The sequence below is a fragment of the Blastocystis hominis genome (assembly GCF_000151665.1).
Source record: "Blastocystis hominis, Singapore isolate B (sub-type 7) whole genome shotgun sequence assembly, scaffold_12".
In the NCBI taxonomy this organism is placed as follows: Eukaryota; class Bigyra; order Opalinata; family Blastocystidae; genus Blastocystis; species Blastocystis hominis.
This window is the reverse complement of record NW_013171819.1, coordinates 178,234-204,804: the sequence shown is the minus strand read 5'-3', so window position 1 is coordinate 204,804 and position 26,571 is coordinate 178,234. Positions and strand designations below refer to the sequence as shown.

Below are 26,571 nucleotides of genomic sequence, written 5' to 3'. Positions count from 1 at the left end.
AAGGAAAGCTCGTCGAGCGAGAGCGAGAGCGAGTCCAGCTCGGAATCGGAATCGTCTTCCGAGGAAGAGAAGCCCAAGAAGAAGGCTGCGAAGAAGGAAGTGAGCTCCACTTCGAGTTCTTCTTCTTCCTCTGAATCGGAATCGGAATCGTCTTCGGAGGACGAGAAGCCTGCGAAGAAGTCGCCTAAGAAGGAAGTGAGCTCCACTTCGAGCTCTTCTTCTTCTGAGTCGGAGGACGAAAAGCCCGCCAAGAAGTCTCCGAAGAAGACCGTGAGCTCTACTTCCTCCTCCTCCTCTTCTTCTTCTGAATCGGAGGATGAGAAGCCTGCTAAGAAATCGCCCAAGAAGGAAGTGAGCTCCACTTCCTCTTCCTCCTCCTCCTCTTCTTCTGAATCGGAGGACGAAAAACCCGCCAAGAAATCGCCTAAGAAGACCGTGAGCTCCACTTCCTCCTCCTCCTCTTCTTCCTCCTCTTCCTCGGAGTCGGAGGACGAGAAGCCCGCGAAGAAATCGCCCAAGAAGTCGCCCAAGAAGCACGTTTCCTCTTCCAGCAGCTCCAGCAGCTCCAGCAGCAGCTCCAGCAGCAGCTCCAGTGATTAAGCCCTTTTTTCCTTCCCTTGTTTCCTCCAACAAACAACCCACCAATCATTCATTCAATCAATCATTCAATCATTCATTCCGTCGGCCAATCCATCGAGCAACGATCCAACAACCAGCAATGCTCCGCACCCTGTGCCTCCAGACTTACTCGGGTCTTCCGTCCTGATAGAAAGGATTCGGAGGATAGAGATTCTCGTTACGGAAGCGCAGCTTCAATTCGGACATGCCCTTCGATTGCTTGTAGTTCGGCAGCGGCAGCTTGGGGCCGATATCGTTCATCTTCAGCTCGCGGATCGTGTAGACGTAGCGCTCGAAGTTGTTCTCGCGCAGATACTTCATCATCTTCTCTACACGTCACACACAGCCTCAGGACGCACTTCTCTTGCCCACCAACGAGTACATGCGTCGCTTCGCACTGAAATCCTACGAGTTATCAATACACGGCAATCCGACCTTGTGATGGTACCACAAATGCTCCGTCAAACGACGAATGCGCTCGGTGAGAAGAGCAACTACAAAATAACCAGCTCACACCGACGGAATACTCTGAACCTCCGAGGAACCAGTGTCATACGCCTTTCTCTGGAACTTGGCGATGATTTCCTGCTTTTTCACCTGGAATGAGTGATTTCGATAACATGTACGCGGTTGAGATCAGCCTGAGAGAGCGTGCTGATTCCAAAGGCGAGTTTGTATGACTCAGGATACTCATCCAGCATTTCTTCAGGAATATGGTAGAGATATGGTTCAGAATATTTGAAATCACTTCGAACAGGCCGAGGAGCATCCTTTACTGCGTTAGGATCTACTATCGTCAAAAACACAAACGATGCTACCATATGTTTTACTGAATAAACGAAACTGCGTATTGAGGAACGGAGACGTAGACCGTATCACGTTGCTCAACATGTTTGGTCGGAGCAAGGTACTCTGAAACAACTAGAGAATTACCCTTTTCTGAGCTTCTCTCCTTACCTTACCCAGCATCTTCCTTAACTATGGATCGAATTGTTTCTGTTTGAGTTGGCAAAAAGGAGGAGGTCGCGATTTTGCGCTCAGTCCCGTGATTCTCGCATTGTTTTTCAGAGAAAAACTATTTCCGCTTTATGGGTCACCACTCCAGTACTCGAAGTCGAAGAAGGGATCGTTCACGCAGCCACGAGCGATCAAGACGTCGTCGTTCCCGCTCAAGGTAGGAGTGTGTTTTATTTGTGGACTTTGTTTTGCCTGTGCAATGATGTAATAAGCAATGCTAATGTGGGTGTAGTTCGCGTTCTTCCTCAGAACCACGCGCTCCTGGAAATACTTTAAAGGAAAGTAATTGTCAAGGGCATGTCAATGAAATGTTTAGCGCTGAATGAGCTTATTCGCCAGACGATGAAAGATCCCACTGTGACTGGAATCAATCCTGGAGATAAGACCGGAGCTACCGTATGTTCCTTTTCTATGCATTGTAATCACATAGGGTTTAGGAGCTGCCATGATGACAATCGCAGACTCTATGAGCGCAATGTCTACGGGTGTCACATCACTGGCCATTACGGGTGTTCCCGCCACGATCACTCCCGATGAAATTTGCGTCCCCTTCATTCCTCTTCCTAATCCCTCAGAACTCGATCAACATTCTAATGAAAAGCTTAAAACTCACAACAGGCCCGGGCAACCCGTGTTCTGGCGTGGGCATGGAAGCCAACGGCCAGACAGCCATCGCCGAAATGCGCTCTCCCTTAGAAGCAACGAACGGCTTGGCCCTAGACGGTCTCACCGTGTTTAACCACGTACAATTCCCCGTTTCCCCGATAGCATAGGTAATGCATGTGAATCGCCCCGACAATTACACGGGTCCGGACACGCCTCCTCCGAAGCTGGACCCGAACTTGTTGCTGCAGATCTGCACGGGCAGCTACGCGGAGAAGGAGTACGAAGAGATCGTACGGGTGGGCCGGAAGCTGCTGGAGACGTACAAGGAACCGGACCCCGAGAACGACGCGGACAAACCGACGATTTCCTCGCTGAAGGATGGAGGTAGCGAGGAGGAGAGAGGAGCGAGGCGTAGAGAAGACCGGGTACGATATCGAGAAGTGCGTGCTGATGCATAACATCCCGCGGGAATTGGAGGAGGCGGAGATTCACACGTTCTGCGAGCCGTTCGGCGGGCTGAAGAAGATCTACATGCTGAAAGATAAGAATTGCCGGTTTCTGGGCGATGCCGTGGCGGAGTAGGGAGTGCCGGGGAGGGTCGAGAGAAGGTATCGAGACACGCTGAACTACGAGATTGCGATGGAGGGGCTGCAGGACTTGCCGATCTTTAACGATATTGTTATAAAAGTGGAAAAACCTGATCCCAAATGGCCCGGATTCCCGCAGCGCGTCAATACGATTTCCAGTAGGGGTGAGAGGGCGGTGAGACGTAGATCCTTCGCCTGTGCTGCGGATGAGTAATATTATTTCGCTGGAAGATTTGGAGGAAGACGAGGATTACGAGGCATTACTGGAGGATTTGAGAGAAGGCTGCGAGAAGCTGGGAACGGTGCTGAATATGCACGTGCCGAGGATTCATGTAGAAATGGAGAGGAGATTGGACGGTAGAGCGGAGAGAAGGAGATTCCGGGACTTGGGTTCGCGTTCGTGCAGTACTCGTCGGTTATTGAAGCTGCACAGGCTGCGAAGCAGTTGAGACTGCTGACGTTCAATGGAAAGCAGGTACAGGTTGACTATTATCCATTGTCGCTATTCTCGCGTGGAGTAGGAGGAATGATGCAGGAGGTGAGGAATAGGATTATGGTGAGGTTGGCGAGCTGATTTAATGTGATTCTACGGTTTGTTTGTTTGAATAAAGCATGGAGGAATTTGATTGGTGGAAAAAGTGGTGCGCCTATCATCATTTTTCCCTCACACTTCTTCGTATTTCCATGCTGCCGCGTAATCTAAAATCAGTTCAAATTTAACACTGCAGCGTAATGTCAAATTCTGTTGAAAACGGCAGTGCTTCGAAGGCAGAGAGAATCTGCCATCGTTTACAAACTTTGCTTGACGAATGGGGAGACTCCATTCCTGCCATTTCTGTTGCATCAGGCAACACGCTCATTTCTCAATTCAATCATTTTGTGACCATCATGAAGGACGATGTACGAAAGGAAGAGTGGGCTCTCCACGACATGCCGTATCTTTTGATGCAGACTCTCTCTCAATTGTGGGATGTTGAAGACAACGTCGATGTGCTTGTAAAGAATGGAATTATTAACGCTGTGAGAGATGTCTACCAATGCCTCTCCAGTGTGCTCATACCTCTCCAGGCCGATGTCGAAAATCGATTCCCGGAGTTCTTAGCTCTTCTCGCCTTGATCGTATCTAGAATGATATGGTGTTGAGTGTTGTAGTGTGATGTTCCCAGCGATCAGTCCTCTCCCGAGCAATGGTCTAGCATTCTGAATAGTTTGCAAGAGACCTTCCTGCCCCTATTACTGCACGATCTCACTCACTACCCAAATGTACCTTTCTCGATTCCTTTTGAGTCAAGGCAATAGTAGAAATCAAACGTCAGCTCTGCTTTACCATCATCGCTCTCTTCTCTGGCAATCCCAAAACCATTCTCAAAGTGTTCAGCATCCAAAACGACGATCTCGTGACTCTTTCCTCGCAATCCTTACAATGTGGAGGTAACCAAAATCCCAGGTCTCCATAATCCTTCAGACTTTCCCACGCAGTGCACCTCCTTCGAGATTCTCTTCCGTCTCTTCCAAATGGCTCGCTCCGCCGAGAACATGGCCATCCTCTCTTCGATAACGCAGCACTTTCCTCTCGATGTACTCCCACCACTCTCCTATCAATCAGATCAACGCTGTGAACCAGTCCCAATTCATTCTCGATGCCAGAGACGCTCTGAATCACTACAACCAGCAAAACAACACTCAAGTCAAAAGCCTGCCTCTCTCGCAGCTCTTCGTCGTCACCTCCAAAGCCGAGAACTCGCTCGGCTCCGTCTCTTGGTCGCTCTCACGATCCTTTTTTGACTCATAGGCTGGATCTCGGGAAGGAAACCGTCTCTTTCTACATCGAAGTGAAGCTCTCCGAGGAAGAAGCCCCTGAGCTACAGCTGCTGAGTATTCGGTAGGCCTGCTGCCCTCCGTTTCATTCCAGCTGGGCGTCGATTCGATCCATCGACCTCATCGACCGCGCCTTTTCGATCCGAATTCGATTCACTCCGACGCCCAGCACCGACAGCGACGTTCTTCTCCCCTATCTGACCGCCGACAGCGACGTTCTCTGCCTGCGTGCCGCGCTCTCGAACGCCGACTCCTTCTCTTCTCTCCGCGACTGGCTGCACCAGCGAGCCGCTCAGCTGCCCTGCAAGCTGCAGCAAGTGACCGCTAGCGCGAACGGCGTGACCACGATGGTGACCGCGCCGAGGGGACGCGGAGAGCCGTCGCTCAGCCAGACGGCGGGGTGCAAATCGTCCGTGGTGGCCATGGGGGATCAGCGGATTGCGAAACGTGGAAACGTGGAAACAGCGGAGAAGATGGAGGTGGAGAAAGAGAAGGAGAAAGAGAGAAAGGAAGGAAGCGAAGAGAAGGAAGAACTGAAGATTGAAGAAAAGATCGCGAACGCGCAGCAATCGGAGAACGAAGAAGAAAAGGAAAAAGAAAAGGAATCGAAGCCAGCTACGCTGTCCCGAACGTCCATCGCGATTCCGCTGCCAGCGATCATGGAAGTGCCCGCGACGCAAGAGTCGGATCGACTGTTTCCGAGGTAGGAATGAAGAGGAGAGTGAAGGATAGCGGGGAATCCACGCCGCAATCGGTGGCGTTCGATACGCTGGCTTCGCTCCACACGACGCCCAGCAAAGCGAAGGAACCGATCCATGAGGACAGCGAGAAGAAAGAAGAAGAAGAAGAAGAGAAGATGGAAGAAGAAGAAGAGAAGATGGAGGAGGAAAGGATTGAATCCAAATTGACGGAAGAGAAGGAAGCAAAGCAGTCTGCGAATGAAACGAAGGGAGAAACAACAAAGGAAACAAAAACGAAAATCGAAACGCCACAAAGGAACAAAGAGACTGCCAAAACAACTGCCAAAACAACTGCCAAAACAATCACGAAAGCGGAGTCGAAGGGACCATCCAAAGCAGCATCGAAAGTGGAAAAAGAGGGTGGTGAATCGCAGAGAATTCGATCGCAGCTTGCAGGCCTGAGCCGACGTGGAGGCCTCGCTTTCCTCTCGCAGTTTTCGAAGCCGGTTGGCGCTTCGGCCGTCGATTCATCGAGCGAAGACAGCGATTCGGAAGAGAAAGACAAGCCCAAACCGAAGCCCAAAGCCAATGCCAAAGCCAATACAAAGGGAAAAGCGACGTCAAAAGCGGCAGCGAAGCCAAAAGCGCCGTCCAAAGGGAAGGAGAACACCGAAAAGAAGAGTAGCGAAGGGAGACGGCGATGGAGAACCGAAGCGACCAAACCGACCGCAGAACCGACAAACCGAAAGGAAGCCGCCAAGGCATCCAAGGCAGCTCCCAAAGCCGAGGAAAACCAGGAGGACAAATCCGAGAGAAGCAAAGCTGGCAAACCGACAGAGAAGCAAACGGAGAAACAAACGGAGAAACAAACGGAGAAACAAACGGAGAAGTCAACGGAGAAACCAACGGAAAAACTCGCTGAGAAGCCAGCGGAGAGGCCAACTGCGAATTCAAAGAGAAAGGACGAGAATGAACCAGAGCGCCTCCCTGCTGCTAAATCAGAGAAGGACTCTTCTGCGACACAAGCCGCTCCTCCGTCATCCAATCGCCCCGCTTCCTCCCCATCGTCCAACGCATCTCCGCCCCTCGCCCAGTCCTCCTCCCTCTCCGCTCCCCCTCCAACCGAGCCGCTCTCTCCTCCCACTCCGCAGCCCTCGCTCTCCCACCGCTCCTCCTCCAAGCGTCCCGCCGTCCCGCAGACCGCCGGTCGCAAGAAGACGCGCCTTTCCGCCTCCGCCTCCTCCGCTCTCCAGAAGCCTCTCCAGCCCATCCTCGACGACGCGCCGTCCTCCACCGACGACGAGGCTTCCACCGACGACGAGGCCTCCACCGACGTCGACTGCGCGGCCTCTCAGCTGCTCGGCCAGGTCAAGTCGCTGCTGTCCACGCCTCGCCTGCCTCGCCGAGCTTCGGATTCCGCCGCGTCGTCGCCCGCTTCAGCGATCAGCGACTCGGACTCGGACGACCCCGGGCTTCTCGCAGTGCAGCAAGCCCTCACGAGTAAGCCTCGCTCTTCAGAGTCATCCTCAGCCCTCCTGCTGCAGCAGAAGAAGGAGAAGAAGCGGCTCGTGCAGCAGAATCGACGGCAGCGCGCCAACAGCGTGCGAGAAGGCGCGCAGAAGATCGTGAAGGCGTGGGAGGCGCAGCTGGAGGGGATTCTGGCGCGGCGAGAACAGACAGCAGCGAAGCTGCAGGCACAGCTGGAAGCTGAGATGAAGCGGATCGATGTGATGATGGGCGAAGTGCAGAAGTCGATGAATGAGCGGACCACGCAGCTGCAGAGTCTGCGAAACCAGCTGGAAACGCTGAAGCGAAGTTTGGACGGGGAAGCCTCGTCGGCGAAGGTGATGGAGCGATGCTCCAGCGAGATGAAAAAGATGCAGGAGAAGGTGAATGCGGAGTATGCGAGGAAACTGAAGTTGATTCAGCGGAAAAATGGGATGAAGAAGAGAAATGAGATTCAGGTAGGGGATGAGAAGGGTGTGGAATGTAGAAACTGATGCAGATTACCCTGAACTCGCTTTCGGGGTATGAATAGTCGAGAGTAATGTCAATTTTGTTGATTTGTTTATTGAAATACTTGAGAGCGAAAGGGAACAAGCGAGAGAATATGTGGTAGACGAGAAGAGAGAGGGTTGTTGTTACTCTGCACAGATCGTTTGATAATGGATTAACAGAACTTTTCTGCCTAACAAAACAAATACGATACAACTTAAGAAACGCATGCATTATGCAAAAAATGAGCAATAATACGTATAATCATACTATACTTACTGTGACTGTTCTATACAGAACAAATTGTTCTTTATACCATCGAAAAGCATGGAATGATTCATTCTGTTTATGATCTCCTAAAGAAATACAATGTTTACAATACCATTTCCATTCAAATGAATAGGTTCCCACTTAATACACACAAATCATAACAAGACAATGATTCCATTCACTTTGAGAGAAACAAGCATCCATCCTTAAAAGCAAATAAATATGGTATGAGATCAACCAGCTCAATCCCGTTCATTCCCTCGATAATTTCAATTCAATCATTCACAATCTAGTGATTCGTCCTGTGTAGCACATTTCTGAGTTTACCTTTGAAACAAGCATAATCACTTCAGTTCTTGCTTTATTTCAACCTTATTTTCTTTCTTCATATCGATTACATTAAGGATTGAAACAATTACAGCTAAACCAATCTGGGTTGTGATAATAATAGAAGAAAAGAATCAAATTAAATAAAAAAACAAAGTATTGCTATATATTATTCTTTTTCCTTATTTTTTTTAATTTTCGATGCAAAGCATTGTTGATTTTGTTAATTCTGCTATTACTAACTATCATATTGATAGTTCTATGATTCAAAATGTGCAGGGATGTTTGGGTAAAGAAATGAAACCAAATGGTTGGATTTCACTCATTTTGAGTACCAGAGAATGTGTAGTATTGCAGTTCAATAATGGAGTATTCCTGAATCATGCATTTGTCCTCAATGAGCAGAAAGTGTTGAAAGTGATTGGAAATCATCAAATTGGTGATATTTCGTATAATGAAGAACAATCCATAGTAGAAAAAGGAGTTGTTGACTTGGATCATGGAAGTCGATTTGAAGGATTGGTATTAACAGAAAAAGAAAAAGAAGGTAAAATTGGAATTCCATTTGGATATGGTGAAATGTATGATGATGATGGATTCTTGGTGTACAAAAGCATAATGATCAATTGGAAACGATTTGGATATGGAACGAGTTATCATAATAATGGATGTATTGAATATGAAGGATATTGGTGTGATGATAAGCGATTTGGAAGTGGAAAAGTGTATGATCGAAAAGGCGAGTTTGTAAAAGAATGTGAATGGTGTAATGGAATTGAATGTGATACTGATGAAAAATATGAAGGCGATGGCAGCAAACCACTGAATATCGGAACGAAACATTTGAAACTAAGTGACAATTGTGTATTGGTTGATTGGGATGTTTCATTGTTGTATAATTTGGAATCAATCGAAATCGGGAATGATGGTTTTGAATCAGTGAAAACATTCAAAATCGATGGATTGAATCGATTGAAAACTATCAAAATAGGTCAGAATTCATTTACTCAGAATAAGAATAGTGCTGGGGATGATAAATCGAAATCATTCCATATATTGAATTGTGAATCATTGGAATCGATTCAAATAGGTGAATATAGTTTCAGTGATTTTGCTGGAGCCTTTGAATTGAAGAATCTACCACAATTACTATCTATAAAAATTGGTGATGCTGAAAATGTATCATACAATTTCTACAATAGTTCATTTGTGATTCGAGGTATTGCTAAAGTATTGTATTTTTGAATGATTAGATCTTCCAAAGCTACAATCCATTACATTAGGCGAATGGACATTTGATATTTCTACATCAACAATAATCGAAAGTATTGAATGAATTTGAATGAAATGATTGATGTAGATCTTCCATCATTACAATCCATTGATCTTGGTTGTTATGCACTTCGAGGAACAGAAGGTGATGAATCATGTTCCTTGACAATGCGAAGTAATAATGAATTGATTCGAAATGATTTACTTTATAGATCTTCCAAATCTGACATCTATCAATGCGAAATGGACCAGTTTCAAACTGCCTCGTGTAGTGACTTTAGAGAGTAATAAGAATATAAAAGCGTAAATAAAATATAGATATTCCAACTCTTCAAACTGTCAATCTACCTAAGTCATTTGAATTTGTTCAAACGAAATCAATTTCGAGTATAGTTTGATTGATTGCATTTGATTCATAGATGTTTCTTCTATTCTAGCTGATCTTGTCCCAATCAAAGAGTAATTCTTTGAGATCGACTTGATTCACTGATTAATCATCTAATGATTGGGAGCATGTTGATTAATTGCAGTTTTGTTTTAAACTCATTTGTTTTCTACTGCATTTTATATTTGTACATTAAATTACCTATCTCTCTAAAGCCGATTTTTCATTATCACAATCATTAACTATTGTAAGTACTTAATCAAATAGGGTGTTCGTTTTTTCGTTGAAAATCACAATAACCGCTTAATAACACATTTTATGAGTATTATTCCAATCCTATCATTCCTCCTTTTTATGGATATAATAAGCTTGATGTGTATTATTATGATCGTTATCTCACATTTATTGTTTTCTAAGAAATATTTTAATACCATTTGGTTTTGATACAATCGGATGATTGATATGAACTGGTTTTGCTGTACCTTAGAGTTAGTGATGTCGACTTTAACGAAATGGAATGTAATACAACATTGCATGAGTAGAAGTGTATTTCAAAATAGAAATCCAAAAGAAAACAATGTGCGTTGTTATCCGTTCATTCCTATGTGTGCTGACGTATCGATGCTTTAATATGTATACATCCATATATTGCAAAATATATTATTAAGGATTTGTGTTATTCTTGAATTGTCAAGTTGTTCTAAAAACAGTGGTGCATATTCCTTTAATCGTTAAACAGATTAGGGTGTTTCATGATATTCGCTTACCCTATTCCATACATATTCCTGGTATGCTTTTCCGTTCCCTCTTTGTCGTTCTTTCCGATTCTTTGTCAATTTTGTTCTCCCTATTACTCATTCGTGTTATTTAGGTATTTTCCACAACCAACCTCATGCCTATTATCATGATAGAAATATTATCTTTTTGTAATTCTATGACAATAATAATTATGGAACATTCGGTTAGCGCCATTCTTCCCTACTATTTCGGAGCTATTATACACATTTCTATCAGCAATTTTCTCCCATACTCAATCACTTTGTACAAGCCATATATTCATATTGCTGCTGATATATATACAAATTATGTAAGTTATTCAAGAAACCACTGACTACTCACTTCACATATATGTATAGTCTATTACAGCGTAATTGCTACACAACTGTTGCATATATTATTATTTGAAATATCAATAGAAAGGCTTTCTCCATGAAACCGCGGTTTTTAATAGATTTTACGGGATTCTCTGGAACCTATTCTTTCTCCATTTTCGGTATAAAAACAGATATGAACAGCCATTTCTTGTCTGCCGTTGCTCCCTATATTAAGAAGGAGGTCCTTACTCATCAGCAGCAGGTGTGTCGCCTCTATAAGCACAGCCTGAAGTGTTTGATGTCGTGGAGCACAGATCGCGATATTTTCATGGAAAAAGCAACAGAGCTGAGAAAGCGATTCCGCGATAATGCAAGTTTAGATCCTAACTCTCCGTAGATTAGTAGATGGTGTTTGCTAATAGGTAGGGAGGCAAAAGCTCTTTTGGAAGCTGGACTCAAGGAGTATGAGAGTATGGCACACCCCGATCCGTATGTTCGTAAGTCATTTTGATTGTTGTGTTTGCTTACGTTTAGAGTCCTGGTATCCCGGTGGAGCTACGTACATGCGTAATGCTCCTCCTCCATTGAATGTGAGATTGCTTCTTAAAGCCAGTGATGTCTAGGTGGTATATCCTCACGGTGTTCCCAAGGAAGTCGAAGAGAGTGTTGTTCCGATCCATCCCGATGGTACTCCCTACAATTGGAGACCTAATGATGATCCTATCTTGGTGGATTTCCTTGGAAAGAGAATCTTCGGCTTTTAATTTGTTTATTGAAATCTATAGAATGCGTTGTGCTTTGTTTGACTCAAACATTGGTATAGATCAATAGGGGGAGGTTCACTGAATGGAAGAAGACTAATGACTTTGAAATCTGTTTCAATAGTGTGATATTCCGTTCATAGATAACACTATTCCGTCTTCCGAAAAAAGTTAACGTTTATAGTTTCTTGATACAAATGGATATCGTTAGGAGCAAACGTTTTTAGTGAAGTTCATGGTACTAATATGTGCCATCTAATGAAATAGGGGTTGCTTTAATATACTTCGACACCAGCGATTCGACCAGAAATAAATACGATCAAGATTACGCATTCCCGTCGCCTTTGACTGATAAGCATACGAAAATCTGTTGATTGTTCGATGCATTCATCACATAACTTGGTCGCTTTTACCAATTCGCCGCCATCATAAAAAGCTTTGGTTCATAATGACTTCGCTAACACTTCATTCCTCTGATTGTATTTACCACCAAGTGTACTGGATGGAGCTTTAACGTCTTCTCGAATTCTGGGATAACCCAACAAATCAATTCACTGGACAATCCTCACCTTTTCGAATAGGGTCTCAATCCCATCTCGTTATCACAGAACCAAACAGGAAACAACACGAGGAAATGGGTCCGACTGTTCCATTTCCTCCAATTTCCTCACTCAACAATGTATTCGATCACCATATCGATGAGGAATAAGAAGTCCTTGGGATCAAAAAATAGATATTCGACAGTAACGAAAACAAAAATGATATCCAAGCTTCGAGGGAACTTCTTCAAGATCATTTTCGTTGTTTCTACGCATATTTCTTTGGGATCTATACTGAGCACTGCAAGAAGGTATTTGGCGTAACAATTCATCCAAGTGGGGTACGAAGACATCTTTGACCTATCCTTCAAGAGCTCGATTCGAATGTTCAGCGCATCATCATAATCGTCATAGAGATAATTGCATACTGCTAATTACAACTCGGACGAAAATAAATCGTTGCATTCATTCGCTGGCTCGCATGTCTGCTTGAAATCTTGCTATGCATTTTCGAAATTGAGCTATTTTTTGCTAATATCCTCCTCGCAAAAGATACAGATCTCCAAGCATCTTGGATTATATTTTGGTTGTGCTCAATCTTATCGTTCAGTTCATCGACAGTGCATGTGTGAACATTTACCCATCCCAGAATTCCCTCTCTAGATACCTGAAAACATTGTCTCTTTATTATGCATGTTATATACCATAAAAAATAACTATAAATCTCAATAGACAAAAATAGGATCCAGGTAGCCAACATGTAGTGTGCAATTAGAATACATATCTAAAATTCAGGATCATTAAGGAATGGATCACCCTCATTCATATCATTATTCTTTTGCTTCTTAACGCGTTATTTGCAATTAATCGATCCAACAATATCATCACTGCTTTCATTCCTATTCACAAATACCTATTATTGCAAACGCTCTGTAAACGATTGGGTGAATCTGCCCTTTCTTTTTTCGACTCCATCAATCGAATACTCATAGATAACTACCCTCTCACCCTCTCCATTCCTCTCCCAACCTTTCTCCAACAAACAATCCACTTCGCCTTCGGATTATACACCCCTTCCTTGTACAAAGCCTCAATCACCTCCTTATACTTGGTGCGAGACGCCAGCCGCTTCAGCTTCATCGTGGGCGTGAGCATTCCATTCTCGATGGTCCAGTGCTCACAGTCCAAAAAGATGTTCTTCACCTTCTCAAACCCGCACAGCTTCGACGCGTCCGCGACCTTCCCCATCTCCTCGAACACCACCGCCTTCACCGCGGGCTCGCTGCACAGCTCCGCGAAGCTCCGTCCCTCCAGCTCGCCCATCCCGCGCTCCCTCAGCGCCGCGCGCAGATGCTCCTCGCTGGGCACCACCACGGCCACCAGATACGACTGATAGCTGTCTCCGTACACGTAGAGATTCCCCACGAGCGGACAGCCCAGATACACGCCGGTCACTTTATCCGGAGAGATGTACTCGCCCTGCGAGAGCTTGAAGATGTCCTTCTTCCGGTCCACGATCTGCAGGCCGCCGTACTGGTTCCAGATCGCGATGTCGCCGCTGTGGTACCAGCCCTCCGCGTCGAACGTCACCGCGTTGATCTCGGGCCGTCGGTAGTACCCCTTGATCACGTTCAGGCCGCGGAAGCACGCCTCGCCGCGGCCCTCGCAGGGGATTCCCTCCGCCTGCACCGCGCCGCTGCTGTCCACCACGCGGCCGTGCACCGTGTCCGTCACCAAATAGCCCATCTCCGGGACCGACACCAGCTTGGCCTCCATGCAGCGGATCGGACTGCCGCAGTGGTCGAACGTGTTGAAGTCGGTGGGCAGCGACACGCACGCGCCGCCGCTCGTCTCCGTGGCGCCCAGTCCCTGCAGGACGTTCGTTCTACGCGGTGAGCGCGCGAGAAAGAAAGAAAGAAAAAGTACAGGAAGAGAACGCGGAGGAAGAGAAGGTTCTCGGCGGTGATGGGAGCGGAGCCAGTGACCATGGCGCGGACATTGTCGAGCCCGATCTGCGCGAGCACGGGCTTAAAAACGAGGGAGTCCCACAGCGGACACTGGTTGGTGTTACTCTGCAGAATGCGCGATTTCTTCGCGCTGAACGCCATGTGGAAGAGCGAGCGGACGAACACGTTCTTCTCCGCCACCGCCTCCTTCACCTTCCCGATGAGTCGCTCCAAAACCCGCGGGACGGACGCGAACACGGAGGGCCGCAGCGCCTTGAAATCGTCGACGATGTGCCGCGTGTCGCCCGAGGAGAACCCGATGCCCATGCCGTCGGCGATGCAGGCGGTCTGCATGAAATGCTCGAACACGTGCGCCATCGGCAGGTACGAAATGTAGTAGTCGTTCCGCCCGAAATGGCTCATCTCGTCGATGTACGCTTTGCACACCGCGCCCACAGACACCAGATTCGCGTGCGTGATCAGCGCGCCCTTCGGCGCACCCGTCGTTCCCGACGTGTAGCAGATCATGCACACGTCCGAACCGCTCACCGCGGGGATCGGAGGGTCCGGAAGCGACGCGCCTTCTGATAGAAGCTCCTCGAACGAGAACAGAGAGATCGAGCAGGACGCCGCGAGCGATTGCAGCTCCGCAGTGATCGGGCCATCGGCCTGGGTCGAAAACCGCGGGAATGGGTACGATAATGAGGGAGCGGAGCGTGGAGAATTGGTTGGGACTGTCGGGGATGCTGCGGAGGAGGAGGGCGGCGGAGGCCGGGCTGCAGAGAACGGTCTTGAGCTCGGCTTCGCAGCAAACGTGGCTGAGGGGAGGAGAGAGGGGAAATCATTACGTGATGGCTTCGATGCCTAACGTGTCGTAGAGAGGCACGACGGTGCCGTTGAGACGCCAGACAGCGAATTGGGAGAGAAGCAGAGGCATCGAGTTCTTCATGAAATGCCCCATGGTTTGGATCTGAATAATGAGCAGAATACGTGGTAAACATACCGGGGAACCGTCCGCTCGCTTCTCATAGCCACCGGTCTGAGAGAGGAAATCATACTTGGCAATAGCACGGCTGTAGGCCTCAATACGCTTCTTAGACTCCTCGTAACTGCGTCTGAGCAGATAGGTCAGAATACGTACTTTAAAAATGTGTAGGGTTGAGCTACTCCATCGACTATGGGTCTCCATCCCACAAAATTGGCTTGGGGGTCTAGGTTGTAGGCATGTCTGCTCGGTTATCCCACTATTTGAAATGCAAACAAAAAGTTATCCAGGAGAGTGTTTACTTCGGGACTGTACGACTTTTCTAAGTGATCAACAGCAAGAGGATGACGATGAATCGCTCCCTAGGAGTCATCAAAAATACATGTGCCCAACGGAATTAGTAGACGCATCTTCCGTGTTAGGGAGAGTCACTGAAAACTTCTGAGGTATTGAAGATACACTAGTCCGCCCAGACATTTGATAAAGTACAAATATATAACTGGTCCTAGAGAACAAGCATAACGTTCTATCGAAGAATCGTCCTATTTTTACATTGAATGCCCGTAACTCATCTCCAACTTTCATTCTCTCCAATTAAAAGCACTCTTACGCGAGGAACACAATACCCTCCCAATCCTCACTCTCTCTTTTTCGAACAAACAACACTACAAAGAAACACTTCCTTAGAAATTGAAGAAACTACACCTCATACCATCCGTACACGATCCCACTCAAAATCAGTCGAAGCCGGAGCAGCCATCGGAGCCATTGGGGCCATCGGAGCCATCGGGGCCGCTCTCGGGGCCGCCGCAGGAGCTGCAGCCATCATGTCTTCCTCTTCCTCCGCAGCCTTTCTGCGGCTACCACGCGCTCTGCGACGACCTACATGAAACAGGGAGAGTAAATCTACGTCCAGTCTCTGGAGGAGGAGCCAAGGTGCCGTTCTCATCAACATCAATGGCGTCTTCGACCTTGCGTTTGTTGTGTCTCTGGGATTTAGAAGCGGAACAAACGTCAAAATACCTTCTTGTTCTTGATGGACACTTCCACGTGAAGCGTCTCTCCCTCCTGCAGAGAGTAGTCCTGCTCCTCACTGTCATCCTCGTACTCGGGCTCATCCAGGTACTTCTTGTACTCCTGCAGAGCAATTTTGAAGTCCAGAGCCTCCGAACGCTCCTGGAAACCGACACCAATGTAAGCCTTCTTGCGATCCTTCTCGATTCTCATCACGAAGTAACGAGAAGAATCCAGCACGGGCTCGATCACCTACAGAGTCGTGCCACTAGCCGAAATCATACAGAAGGACCATCATCACGAATCATCGTAGAAGCAAACACCTTCTTGTTGTCGTCAATGAGCTCCACGAAGCAGCTCTTGCCTCTGAGAACGACAGTCAGAGAGCCCATCCAAATCTGGTTCGTCCAACCAGCAGCACGGTATCCCATACCCGTATTTCGTGGGGGAATCTTGTAAACGTAGCATCTACGAATACGACAAAGGACTTGCTCAAAAATATCGTCGTTCTGCATTATCTACAAGATTTGGTAAGTGCAATGTTCGAGTGTGGGCAAGGTTAACAAGATAATGTGCAAAGAACCTACGATCGACTCGAAATGAAGAAATGACTGTGGAACAATGAGTGTGTATAATCGCGGTTTTTTCAAAATCAACAACCGAAATGCGAATGTGTGTTTTAAGTGGTGGATAATTATCAGTGATAAGAGATCATGCATGGGAAATTGTTCGATTACGTAACAGTATTCCTATGTTAATAATCACAGATACTCTCCGATATGCATTTTTATCCGTTCTACCGCTGAACGACATCGAGATAAATTTTATTTTGCTTGAAATCAGTCCAAAACTGTTAGGCACGGCAGAATATAGAATATCTAAAATAACCTATATAAACGATTCGTTCGTGGACAATTCCTTTCCCTCATATTTGAAGGCAAATACTCTCACCTAAATCATGGTACGCAATTTGTTTTCTTTTGCCTGTGCTCATGCCTTTTTAGAGCGATAAATCGAACGTCATGCGTAACATCCGAGTTGAGAAGCTCGTCATCAACATTTGCGTTGGTGAATCTGGAGATGCTGTCTCCAAGGCCGCTCGTGTCCTCCAGCAGATTTCTGGTCAGGAGCCCATTTACGGAAAGGGTAGGGAGATTTGAGTGGGAGGTGCTTACATTCTAGCCCGTTTCACCATTCGTTCCTTCTCCATCCGTCGTAACGAGAAGATCTCTGTGCACGCCACCATTCGTGGTGAGAAGGCTCTGGAGATCCTTGAGCGTGGTCTGAAGGTGAAGGAGTACGAGCTGGTGAAGAGAAACTTCTCCGACTCCGGAAACTTCGGTTTTGGTATTCAGGAGCACATTGATCTGGGTATCAAGTACGATCCCAACACCGGTATCTTCGGTATGGATTTCTACGTGCAGCTGGCTCGTCCTGGTGGCCGTGTGAGCAAGCGTAAGGCTCAGCGCAGCCGCATTGGCTATTCTCACAAGGTGACTCGCGAGGAGGCCATGGAGTGGTTCAAGAAGACGTACGATGGAATCATTCTGGACAAGGCGAAGTAATCGCGCCGACGTGGTTAGAAGAATATCTGCCTTGCGTTGTTTCTTTCCCAACACACTTTAAAAACAAACTTTAAAAACAAACAAACTCCCATTCTATGATAGATTAGATGCGATAGTACGCTCCCTCGCTTTCCATGATCTGGTTGTTGTCGATCATCTTCTCCAGACATTTCTTTACTTCCTTCTCTCCCAACTGCAACGACGGTGCGATTTCTACCCTCAATGCCTCCCTTCACTTCTACCCAGAATCTCCTGCAGAGTCATCGAATCGACTCTACGCGAGATGTAAAGTTTGCTCAACGCGCTTCGGAACGCTCCGAATTTCTCATCGCTCACTTCCACCTCATCCTCCACGTTTTCTTCCTCCATTCTACCCTCATTCTCATTCTCATTTCCATTCTCATTCTCATTCTCATTCGTCTCCACTTTCTTGGCTTCGCTCTCGCCCTGCTCTTCATCGCTAACTATCCTTCATCTCTTCTCTCCTCGCCTACACACCACTTCCTTATCCTCTGTCTGCTTCTTCCGCGGCTTCTTCTTTATCACCTCCGCGTCGTTAAACAGCGCGAACTCCACCAGCCGCAGCGCCTCCTCGCAGTCCTTCCGCTCCACTTTCTGGCTCAATCGCATCTTCGCGTGCGCCGTGCTCAATCGGATCAGCGTCTCCAGCATTCGCGCCGTCACCGGCAGCGTCTTGTTGTCCGCCTTCTGCCTCAGCTCCGTGTAGCTATCCACCAGCAGTTTGATCGCGTCGTCCGTCAAAATCTGCGCTCAACCCCTTCCTCCATCGCTACTGGGTCGCGTGTGCGCGCGAATCGCACGTACGCGCGGAAGAAATCCGTCGTCAGCACCGGCAACTCGCTCGACGACGAGCCTCGGAAGTTCTTCACGTACTGCTCCTTGAGGTCGGGGACGTGCTCCTCCTCCTCTTCCGCATCGCCCTGCCCCGTTTCGGGCACGTTTTCACGCCCAGGCCGCACGTATCGGTGCATCTGCAGCACGTGGCTGGCGATCGACCGATCGACCTGCGCGTCCATTTCGTCGCGCACGATAAACAGCAGATCGAATCGCGACAGCAGCGAGTCGGGCAGGCCCACGTTTTCCTGCGGCCGCTTGCTGGTATCGTACTGCCCATAGACGGGATTGGCGGCCGCCAGCACGCTGCAGCGCGCATTGAGCGAGCAATGAATGCCCGCCTTCGCGATCGTGACGGTCTGCTGCTCCATCACCTACCCTCGATTCCATCGAATTCGCTCACTTCATGGATCGCTACGCGATCCGTCTCGCTCATCTTATCGAACTCGTCGATGCACACCACGCCGCCGTCCGCCAGCACCATCGCTCCCGCCTCCAGCCGGCGCTCGCCCGTCTCTTGATCCTTCACCACGGCCGCAGTGAGGCCCACGCCCGAGCTGCCGCGTCCGGTCGTGTTGATAGCCAGCGGCACGGTGTTGAGCACAAACCGCAGCAACTGCGACTTTCCGCAGGAAGGATCGCCCACCAAGAGGATGTTGATGTCGCCTCGGAGGTGGATGCCGTTCGCCAGCGACTGCTCTTTGCCGCCCAGCATCTGCAGCAGCAGAGCACGCTTCACCGGCTCCAGCCCGCGGATGGACGGCGCGATGGAGCCCGCGAGGATGTCGAACAGCGCGGGGTTGCGCGAGAACTTGCGCAGCAGGCCGATGTCCGACGCCGTGAAGTTGTACGCGTCGATCGACCCGCTCAGCAGCTGCACGTTGTTCGCGTCCACGATCGACCGGAAGCTCCCCGACAGCGAGGACGCCGTGGGAGCGATGGGCTTGTACACGCCGAACACCTGCATCCAACGCAATCCTCGCTCCTACGCGCACGCGGTCGCCCGGCTTCAGACGGTCCACCAAATCGTAGCTCAGCGCCACGTCGATTGACCGGGGCAACTACACCTCAACACGGAGAAACGGGGAAACCTAGACGTGAAAAGGGAGAAACGGGGAAACCTGGCCGAAGGGAGCGCGCTCGGGCATTTCCTGGATGGTGATGGTCTGGAAATTGACGTATTTGGAGTAGCCGAATTCAAACTCGAGCGTTTGTTCTGCGCATGAAAGGGGAAACGTGGAAGCGAACGCTCGTTGTTGGTGAGAGGAATCACGCTGCTGGTAGGAGCGATGTTGTCGGTAGCGGAGAGCATGTCCACGTAGTCCTTGTAGTAGTATTTGATACGGCCTTCAGGGCAGTAGTGGATACTGCGGAGAATCTAAGTAAAATAAAACGAAAAGAAAAGAGAGAGAAACTTTGGGACGCACCAGAGAGGTCTTGGTCACAATGCCTTCGACGCAAACCAGCTTCGTGAACAGCTCGGTGTGGAGCTGACGAGGACTCACCAGGTGAGCACCCACAGAGCCCGTGAGGCCGATATGGAAAGGAGCGTCGATGGCAGAAGAGGAAAACTTGGTGCTGCGATTTCGAGCAAGCTAGGAAATAAAGCACTGGATGGACGAGAGGATACTCGATTGATTTCCTTTTCCATCATACTCAGAGTTTGAATTGGGTCATTCAATATTCTATACAGTACGCGCAACAAGTAGAGTATACGCATTCGCTAATTCACTGTCGAACACACGGATCTCATCAATATTTATTATTAAGCGTCTTTGGTCCTTGCCAAGCAAATCATCAAATCGTTCCATATATGAAGGAGCATCGCCCTATCTCCTCAACAAAATCACACAAATCCAACATTCTTTAGCTCTAGAAAGCTCATAAACTTACCGAGTAAATCGGACATGGTTTTCTCTACAACATCACACGCTCCACTCGAATGATACATTAAAATAGCAATCGGAGAGTCCAAACAGCCTTCTATTGAGAAATGAGCGTTCAGTGATTCTGACCTCTTTGATAGTCATATGTATTAAAAAAACAATTCCAATTATTGCACACCGGTGGGAATAATATAGCCAAGCTGCGAAGGATCCACCGTACTCACATCACCAACATAAGAGTTGCGAGTCACGATCTCATTCAAATGAATCGAATTCTGCATGTCCTCTCCCAGTTGTGGATTCTCTACGCTGACTTGTCCTTGCTGGCGCAGTTTCTTGATAAGCGCATCTTTCGAAGCTTTATTTCGCATCAACTCGTTGGCTGAGCGGCGAACGAACGCCAGTGTGTCTTCATTTATGTTGCTTGTTGATGCCTTGTAGTAGTACAGACAGGTGTCGTTGATTAAACTCTCATAGCGTGGCGACTTAAGAATCACGTCGTTAGGCTGACTGAGCCATTCAATCATCTCGTCTCTCTCGCTTCCATGCACATTTCGAATGATCGATGTTATCACTTTCTATGAATTACCACAATAGTTATTTCGATCGTACTTTGATTGCCTGTGTATTGAATAGCTCTATACTCACTGTTGCGTGAATATCTTTGCAAAGACTCTTGGCAGCACGGTCCAGATGATCTCCATAGCTGGTAGGCTTCAGCTCTCCATTTTGGAAGCGTCTGAAACGAGGAGAAAACACGTCGATAGGAACTATGATAATAGCGCCTTTCTTTCAAAAATTACATTGATAATCGTGAGAAAGCATAATGTCAATCTCATTCATAATCCCTTCCAGCGCATTCACTGTTAGCACACCATACAGTTTCGCACGAATGACGTGCGCGTACACTGTCTTCAGTGCAATCTTTTTCTTCTCTCGGTTCTGAGACATACGAAGGGTTAAAATCAAATGAATTGACAAAAATAGCTTCGATTTCTGGAACAAACAACACAAACAACTATTTCGTTTTACGAACCACCAGCACGCCCTGTCGAACCAAATACTCAATGTCTGACAGACGCAGATAGTGACGACTGTTTTTCTCAAGCTGTTATTAAGGGTCTAGCTCGAAGCATAGAGAATAGAACAGGATATGTTGATTGTTCCCGAAGTCGTGACAATTTCCCCATAATCGCAGGTCGCAGTGACTTCTACAAAGAGACTACGAGGAGGATATATATTCTAAATGAGCAGAGCACAAATAAAAACAACAGCAGAGAGATCGAAACCTGTGTGTTGCATATAGCTGCTCAGTAGAGAATCATACTGTTGGAAGTAGTTGACTTCCTCCTTACTCATTAAACTTTGCTCTTGCTCCGTTAATACATTTCCTTTAGCCCATCGCTTTTGGCGAATTCGGTCTAATCGTTCTTTTCTATATAAAAATACACGAAACGAAAAAGTACAGATAAGCGAGCATGCAGCGTTTGGAATAATAGAGAGCTCCATGATTTAAATTTAAAATAGCACTATATCCAATTAATTCCTCTTCTTTCTTTCTAAAACGTAGTAGCGATCCAATGAAAGTACGATGCAGCTTCGTCACTTCCTTCTTCCAGAGGAAGTGACTCTAGAGTTTCCATTCCATCATAGATTTGTATAATTTCTCGCATAGAATCATCGATGTCATCAAATAAGTGATTCATTGCCTCATCCTAAAAACTCAACAGGTAGCAACGTTCAAACATTGAATTTTGGGATCCATTCGCTCCTTTTCAATTCTTTTAGCAGTTCAGTTGCCCGATTATTAAGTGAAAAGGACATTTTGCCTCCTTTCTGACAAGTCTTTGATTTTTGGAATTCCGAATATTGACCCTAACTCCTTTTTCTAGTTTGATCATTGTGTTATCAACCTGAAACAAATGGAATCGCGCTTTATTTCTATATGTGATATTATGGGATTTGTTACAGCCCTAAATCACATTAAATCAGTTGTCACGTGACTGCAACCCTAAGTTAGTATCTAGAGATCCAAATTTTTGGAAACATAATGATGTTAACAAGTACGGACACTAATAATTTTGTTTCTTTTGGGGTAGTATCGCCAGACGGAGTGACTGATGTACTGATTACACAGCATTGTATTATTTAGATTACACTCACGGTAAATGATCGTCTCACATTTCGTGTCTCGGGAAAGGGAGTTCCCGTATAATATTTAACAGGGTTATCAGTGTAGATTCAATCTGTACCGCTCAGTCAGATTATTTCATTTACGCAAAACGTATTCGACCCTAATCTTATGACAATCTATTATAAAAAGTGTGGTTTTTTACGTGTTTTTCAGCTTAGTACATATCTTCCCCAATCATTCAGCGCGATCAATGCTCGCATGTGCTGTCTACTTGTATCTGTATTAAATCGTATCTGTAGCCATCGTGCATCACGCCTAGGTATTCTGCTTTTCCAAGATTTTTCTGTCACTGATTGGTATTATCGATTGTAGAGAACTCTCGATTGATGAGACGTAGATATATGGAGGGAAGTGCCGATAAGCAAGGAAAGAGGCTGTGGGCACAGCGATATCTAGTGTTAGTAGGTTGTCGATTGCTGGTTCTGCGATATCCTATTTCTCGCAAGCAGGGAGACCAGAATCTACCCCTCAATGTGATCGACATGTCGTATGCGAAGATATCACGTAAGAGTAACACGGTATTAAGCATTCAAACACATCGAGAAGTGATTTATGGAGTAGTGTTTGACTTCTAGTATGAGTTTCGTTTTCCTTCTTCAGAACATACGCTGAAGTGGTTTGTCGAGTTAAAGAATGCCTCTGCTCGAGGTATTAATCTGTTCAATGTTCCTTCAGAACAACAGTCACAGTCACAACCACAGTCACAGTCACAACCACAGCCACAGCCACAACCACAGCCACAACCGCAGCCACAACCACAGCTACAACTACAACCAGAGCCACAATCACAGTCACGTTCGCAATATCATCTAGATACAAAAAGTCAATCATGGCATCAACAATCACGGCAACTCGAGTCATCTTCTTATCACCAACAACTACGTGAGCTTCAGCTCCAATACAACAGGCAATTCCTACAAAAAGAACAGCCACAACCACAATTACAACCACAACAGGAACAATTTCAGCAACAACAACAACCACCACAACAACAGCAACAACAACATGCGCCAACATCAATGCCCACTTCCTATTTTGAAAGGCAAATCCATCGCCCTGCTCCTCTCGACATCACAATGTGCATCAACGCAGCTGAGACAAATCGCGAGCCTCGCATTATTCCCCGCACAATGGACTTTTCTAGCATCAGCTCCAGCACAAGCGGTAGTAAGCACAACTCTCTGCTAAATCCCCTACCTTCCTCTCTCACGCAAAGTCGCTCCGATTTCTCGCACTCCGAAGTTTCTCACTCCGAAGCCTTTGTTGTATCTCTTTCCATTCGATCCTTCCACGTAGTTTTCGCTATACACATGGGGAAACAATATGAAAATGCAGCTCGGACACGCTCGCACCCAACCCTTCATCGCTGTTCCTTCGAAGCTCGCGATGCTGTCTAGTCCCTGCTGTTTCCCCATCCAGATAGCGGCTGGAACATCGCACTCTCTCTGTCTCGTCGACAACGGAGAAATCATCGCTTGGGGATCCAATTCATATGGCCAGCTCGGCTTCGGTAGCGACGTCGAAGACAGCGACCCACAGCGAATCCCAACTTTCCAGAATCTGCCTGTAGCCTCCATTGCATGTGGAGGATTCCATAATGTCTGCATCTGCAGCAATGGAAGCGTTTACAGCTGGGGAGGAGGCATGTATGGACAGCTGGGACAAGGGCTCAATGTGTTGTCGTCATCACAACCACTCCAAATCGCAAAGCTGAAGGGAGTCGATATCCAGTCCGTCAGCTGCGGACAAAACCATTCCCTCTTTTTAGGCTCCACTGGAATCGTATATGCGTGCGGAAATGGGTTCTATGGCCAGCTAGGACTCGATGTGGGAATCGATTATGTATTGATTGCATTGACTCAAAATCACATCTAGTTCGTTCCGGTGCCTATCCAAAGACTCGCTGACTACCGGATCGTTCAGATCGCTTGTGGAGAGACCTTCTCGCTCTTTGTCAGTGATCACAACGAGCTCTTTGTTTCGGGAATGCTCGAAGTCGACGAGGACGTGTACATGCAAAATCGAGCCACCTTCTCTGTTCCCCATTTGATCCCTTTTCCAGAGGAAATCAAACGGATCGCTGCCGGCACTCGCTTTGCCCTCCTCCTGACCGTGTCTGGGCAAGTCTACCAATGGGGTCCAGACCCACAACACCCAGATATTCCCACTGTAAGGACAGCCATGGCTTCCAGTGTAGCGACCTGTCTGCGTCGAGTCGCTTTCCGATAAGATGATCACAGATATCACATGTGGAATGCTGCATTGCATCGCTTACAGTTCGATCACTGGGCAAGCATATGCCTGGGGGTCGAACGACTCGGGGGAGTTGGGAATCAATGCGCAGGACAATGTCGTCGAGCCACATGAAGTGTTTGTTCCTTGTAACGAGAAGTTTGTTCAGATTCGAGGGGGCGGTGCGTTCACTCTGGGTATTTCCATTCAGCTAGCGCCTGTGGAGGAATCCAAAGTGCCTGTTGATCTCCAAACACTCTTCACTGCCAGTGGAAACGTTGTGACGCCCATTTTACGTCATAAAGACACGCTCGATTCGGACACTGTCGATTCTCTATTCAACGATACCGTAATCAGACGAGACAACCAGTTTTCTTACAACAGTTAATCAACTCCCACACTAAGCAATCTTTGTTAGACACATATTTTTACCCCATACAAGCCCGTCTAGCTCAGTCGGTAGAGCGCCAGGCTCTTAACCTGGTGGTCGGGGGTTCGAGCCCCCCGGTGGGCGCTTCTCTTTTTCTTTTTCCTTTTTTCTACTTGTTTCTATGTTTCCCTTTTCACTTATTGTTTTTCTCTTTTGATCCTAAAATGTCCGAAACTGTTGTAACTCGATTTGTAGCGCTTGCAAAGCGCGTTGCTGAGGTCTCGCAGCAATTCAATAAGACAGCAGTATGTTCTTTGGATGTTGGTATGAAGAGTAGCCAAGAATCGTGGCTGTCAGTAAGAAGAAGCCTGCTGAAGCGATTCAGGAGTTGTACGACTATGGTCATCGTGACTTTGGCGAAAACTATGTCCAGGAGTTGTTGGACAAGGCCGAAGCTCTTCCGAAGGATATTCGCTGGCACCTTATCGGCCACCTGCAAAGTGGCAAGTGTAATCAATTGATTCGCAAGATCCCCAACCTCTGGGTAATCGAGAGCGTGGACAGCATCAAGCTGGCTGAGAAACTTAATTCCGCCTGCCTTCTTGCTGAACGCGCCGACCCTCTGAACGTCTTCGTTGAAGTCCACACGAGTGGCGAGGAGACGTGCGCCCTTTTCGTTTGTCTCACATCTAGAAAGAGTGGTTGCCTCCCTGAAGAGTGCCTTCCGCTGGCAGAGTTCATTTTGAGCAACTGCCCGAAGCTGCATCTGATGGGACTTATGACGGTCGGGAAGCTGGACGCGCCTCCTGAACCCTATTTCGAGCAGTTGAACAATCTGCGTGCCGATCTCTTGAAGAAGCACCCCGAGCTTGGCTCTCTGGAGCTGAGCATGGGTATGTCTGGAGATTGGGAGACCGCGGTGAAGATGGGAAGCACGAACATCCGCGTTGGAACGACCATCTTTGGCGCCCGTGTCTACAACTGCCTTGTTTGTTGAACAAACAGTGAAAGAGGAGGAGGAGAAAGAAACAATGGAGCGGATCGCAGCTTGCAGTTGATCGATTTGGGTCTGCGAACAAGCTGCGGGGATGCGAACAAGCATCTCGTAGTTGCACATTCCGTTCTCCTACCCATGAGCCTTCCAATTGGAATTGTTCTACGCGGAACTGCACGATCTCCTCGTGATCTCCACACTCATAAATGACCACCGTAGTGCGCGAGCTGCCGTTGATACACACGTCTTCGCCACGATACACCTGAACGCGATGAGATCCCTTCTCTCGAAACTTCTCGAGGTGTTTCGGAACAGAAATCTGCTCGATCCACGCATTCTGAGACCCCAACAGCGTGTATTCCCACGAATCATCGTTCGGAACTCGGATCTTCGCGGCTTCTTCCTTCGATCCTCCCAGTCGAACGCTACGTAAAACGACAATGCATCGATCTACTGGTCGTTTCGCTTCCTCCATGTGTTCGTTTGATTCGTGAGCTGCGTGATGGTTCGGAAAGGACAGAACTCGATCGAGTAGGTCTTATCGAAATAGTTGGACGTTCC

The 26,571-nt window shown here is 47.4% G+C and overlaps 9 protein-coding genes; 4 read left to right on the top strand and 5 right to left on the bottom strand.

The window, feature by feature from the left end:
* Positions 1 to 744: 744 nt before the first annotated feature.
* Positions 745 to 1,319, bottom strand: GSBLH_T00001595001 (uncharacterized protein; the record flags this gene model as incomplete). Its single annotated transcript, XM_013040022.1, has 5 exons — positions 745 to 947; positions 978 to 1,023; positions 1,054 to 1,112; positions 1,146 to 1,203; positions 1,239 to 1,319. 5 exons carry the CDS (start codon positions 1,317 to 1,319, stop codon positions 745 to 747), a joined length of 447 nt encoding a protein of 148 aa, XP_012895476.1.
* A 387-nt stretch (positions 1,320 to 1,706) lies between these two features.
* Positions 1,707 to 3,402, top strand: GSBLH_T00001594001 (uncharacterized protein; the record flags this gene model as incomplete). Its single annotated transcript, XM_013040021.1, has 10 exons — positions 1,707 to 1,792; positions 1,868 to 1,917; positions 1,952 to 2,031; positions 2,066 to 2,179; positions 2,211 to 2,378; positions 2,409 to 2,625; positions 2,657 to 2,819; positions 2,850 to 2,986; positions 3,015 to 3,160; positions 3,190 to 3,402. The coding sequence occupies 10 exons, from the start codon at positions 1,707 to 1,709 to the stop codon at positions 3,400 to 3,402; spliced, it is 1,374 nt and encodes a 457-aa protein (XP_012895475.1).
* A 7,382-nt stretch (positions 3,403 to 10,784) lies between these two features.
* Positions 10,785 to 11,460, top strand: GSBLH_T00001592001 (subunit NDUFB9; the record flags this gene model as incomplete). XM_013040020.1 has 4 exons in its annotated part: positions 10,785 to 11,062; positions 11,096 to 11,166; positions 11,204 to 11,259; positions 11,293 to 11,460. The coding sequence occupies 4 exons, from the start codon at positions 10,785 to 10,787 to the stop codon at positions 11,431 to 11,433; spliced, it is 546 nt and encodes a 181-aa protein (XP_012895474.1). The 3' UTR covers positions 11,434 to 11,460.
* Positions 11,461 to 12,965: 1,505 nt separating this feature from the next.
* On the bottom strand, positions 12,966 to 15,104 carry GSBLH_T00001591001 (uncharacterized protein; the record flags this gene model as incomplete). Its single annotated transcript, XM_013040019.1, has 5 exons — positions 12,966 to 13,854; positions 13,896 to 14,584; positions 14,613 to 14,733; positions 14,764 to 14,885; positions 14,919 to 15,104. 5 exons carry the CDS (start codon positions 15,102 to 15,104, stop codon positions 12,966 to 12,968), a joined length of 2,007 nt encoding a protein of 668 aa, XP_012895473.1.
* A 502-nt stretch (positions 15,105 to 15,606) lies between these two features.
* Positions 15,607 to 16,463, bottom strand: GSBLH_T00001590001 (uncharacterized protein; the record flags this gene model as incomplete). XM_013040018.1 has 4 exons in its annotated part: positions 16,199 to 16,463; positions 15,924 to 16,166; positions 15,811 to 15,889; positions 15,607 to 15,782 (listed from the first exon to the last, which is right to left on the bottom strand). Exons 1-4 carry the CDS (start codon positions 16,304 to 16,306, stop codon positions 15,607 to 15,609), a joined length of 606 nt encoding a protein of 201 aa, XP_012895472.1. The 5' UTR covers positions 16,307 to 16,463.
* A 442-nt stretch (positions 16,464 to 16,905) lies between these two features.
* GSBLH_T00001589001 (uncharacterized protein) lies at positions 16,906 to 17,534 on the top strand. XM_013040017.1 has 2 exons: positions 16,906 to 17,060; positions 17,097 to 17,534. The coding sequence occupies exons 1-2, from the start codon at positions 16,937 to 16,939 to the stop codon at positions 17,477 to 17,479; spliced, it is 507 nt and encodes a 168-aa protein (XP_012895471.1). The 5' UTR covers positions 16,906 to 16,936; the 3' UTR covers positions 17,480 to 17,534.
* Positions 17,535 to 17,565: 31 nt separating this feature from the next.
* On the bottom strand, positions 17,566 to 19,985 carry GSBLH_T00001588001 (uncharacterized protein; the record flags this gene model as incomplete). XM_013040016.1 has 9 exons in its annotated part: positions 17,566 to 17,692; positions 17,722 to 18,244; positions 18,274 to 18,708; positions 18,738 to 19,295; positions 19,324 to 19,395; positions 19,456 to 19,550; positions 19,583 to 19,712; positions 19,750 to 19,929; positions 19,965 to 19,985. The coding sequence occupies 8 exons, from the start codon at positions 19,983 to 19,985 to the stop codon at positions 17,951 to 17,953; spliced, it is 1,785 nt and encodes a 594-aa protein (XP_012895470.1). The 3' UTR covers positions 17,566 to 17,692; positions 17,722 to 17,950.
* A 1,357-nt stretch (positions 19,986 to 21,342) lies between these two features.
* GSBLH_T00006296001 (uncharacterized protein) lies at positions 21,343 to 21,893 on the bottom strand (the record flags this gene model as incomplete). Its single annotated transcript, XM_013040015.1, has 4 exons — positions 21,343 to 21,431; positions 21,510 to 21,655; positions 21,687 to 21,779; positions 21,811 to 21,893. The coding sequence occupies 4 exons, from the start codon at positions 21,891 to 21,893 to the stop codon at positions 21,343 to 21,345; spliced, it is 411 nt and encodes a 136-aa protein (XP_012895469.1).
* Positions 21,894 to 23,737: 1,844 nt separating this feature from the next.
* On the top strand, positions 23,738 to 26,013 carry GSBLH_T00001587001 (uncharacterized protein; the record flags this gene model as incomplete). Its single annotated transcript, XM_013040014.1, has 4 exons — positions 23,738 to 24,256; positions 24,612 to 24,971; positions 25,004 to 25,321; positions 25,354 to 26,013. The coding sequence occupies 4 exons, from the start codon at positions 23,738 to 23,740 to the stop codon at positions 26,011 to 26,013; spliced, it is 1,857 nt and encodes a 618-aa protein (XP_012895468.1).
* Positions 26,014 to 26,571: the final 558 nt, after the last annotated feature.

What these genes read in the sequence shown, in the direction of transcription:
- GSBLH_T00001589001 (XM_013040017.1), top strand. Translation starts at nt 16,937, where the DNA reads ATGCGTAACATCCGAGTTGAGAAGCTCGTCATCAACATTTGCGTTGGT. An exon ending in GGAGCCCATTTACGGAAAGG is followed by an intron (nt 17,061 to 17,096) that starts GTAGGGAGATTT and finishes CTTACATTCTAG; the next exon opens with CCCGTTTCACCATTCGTTCC.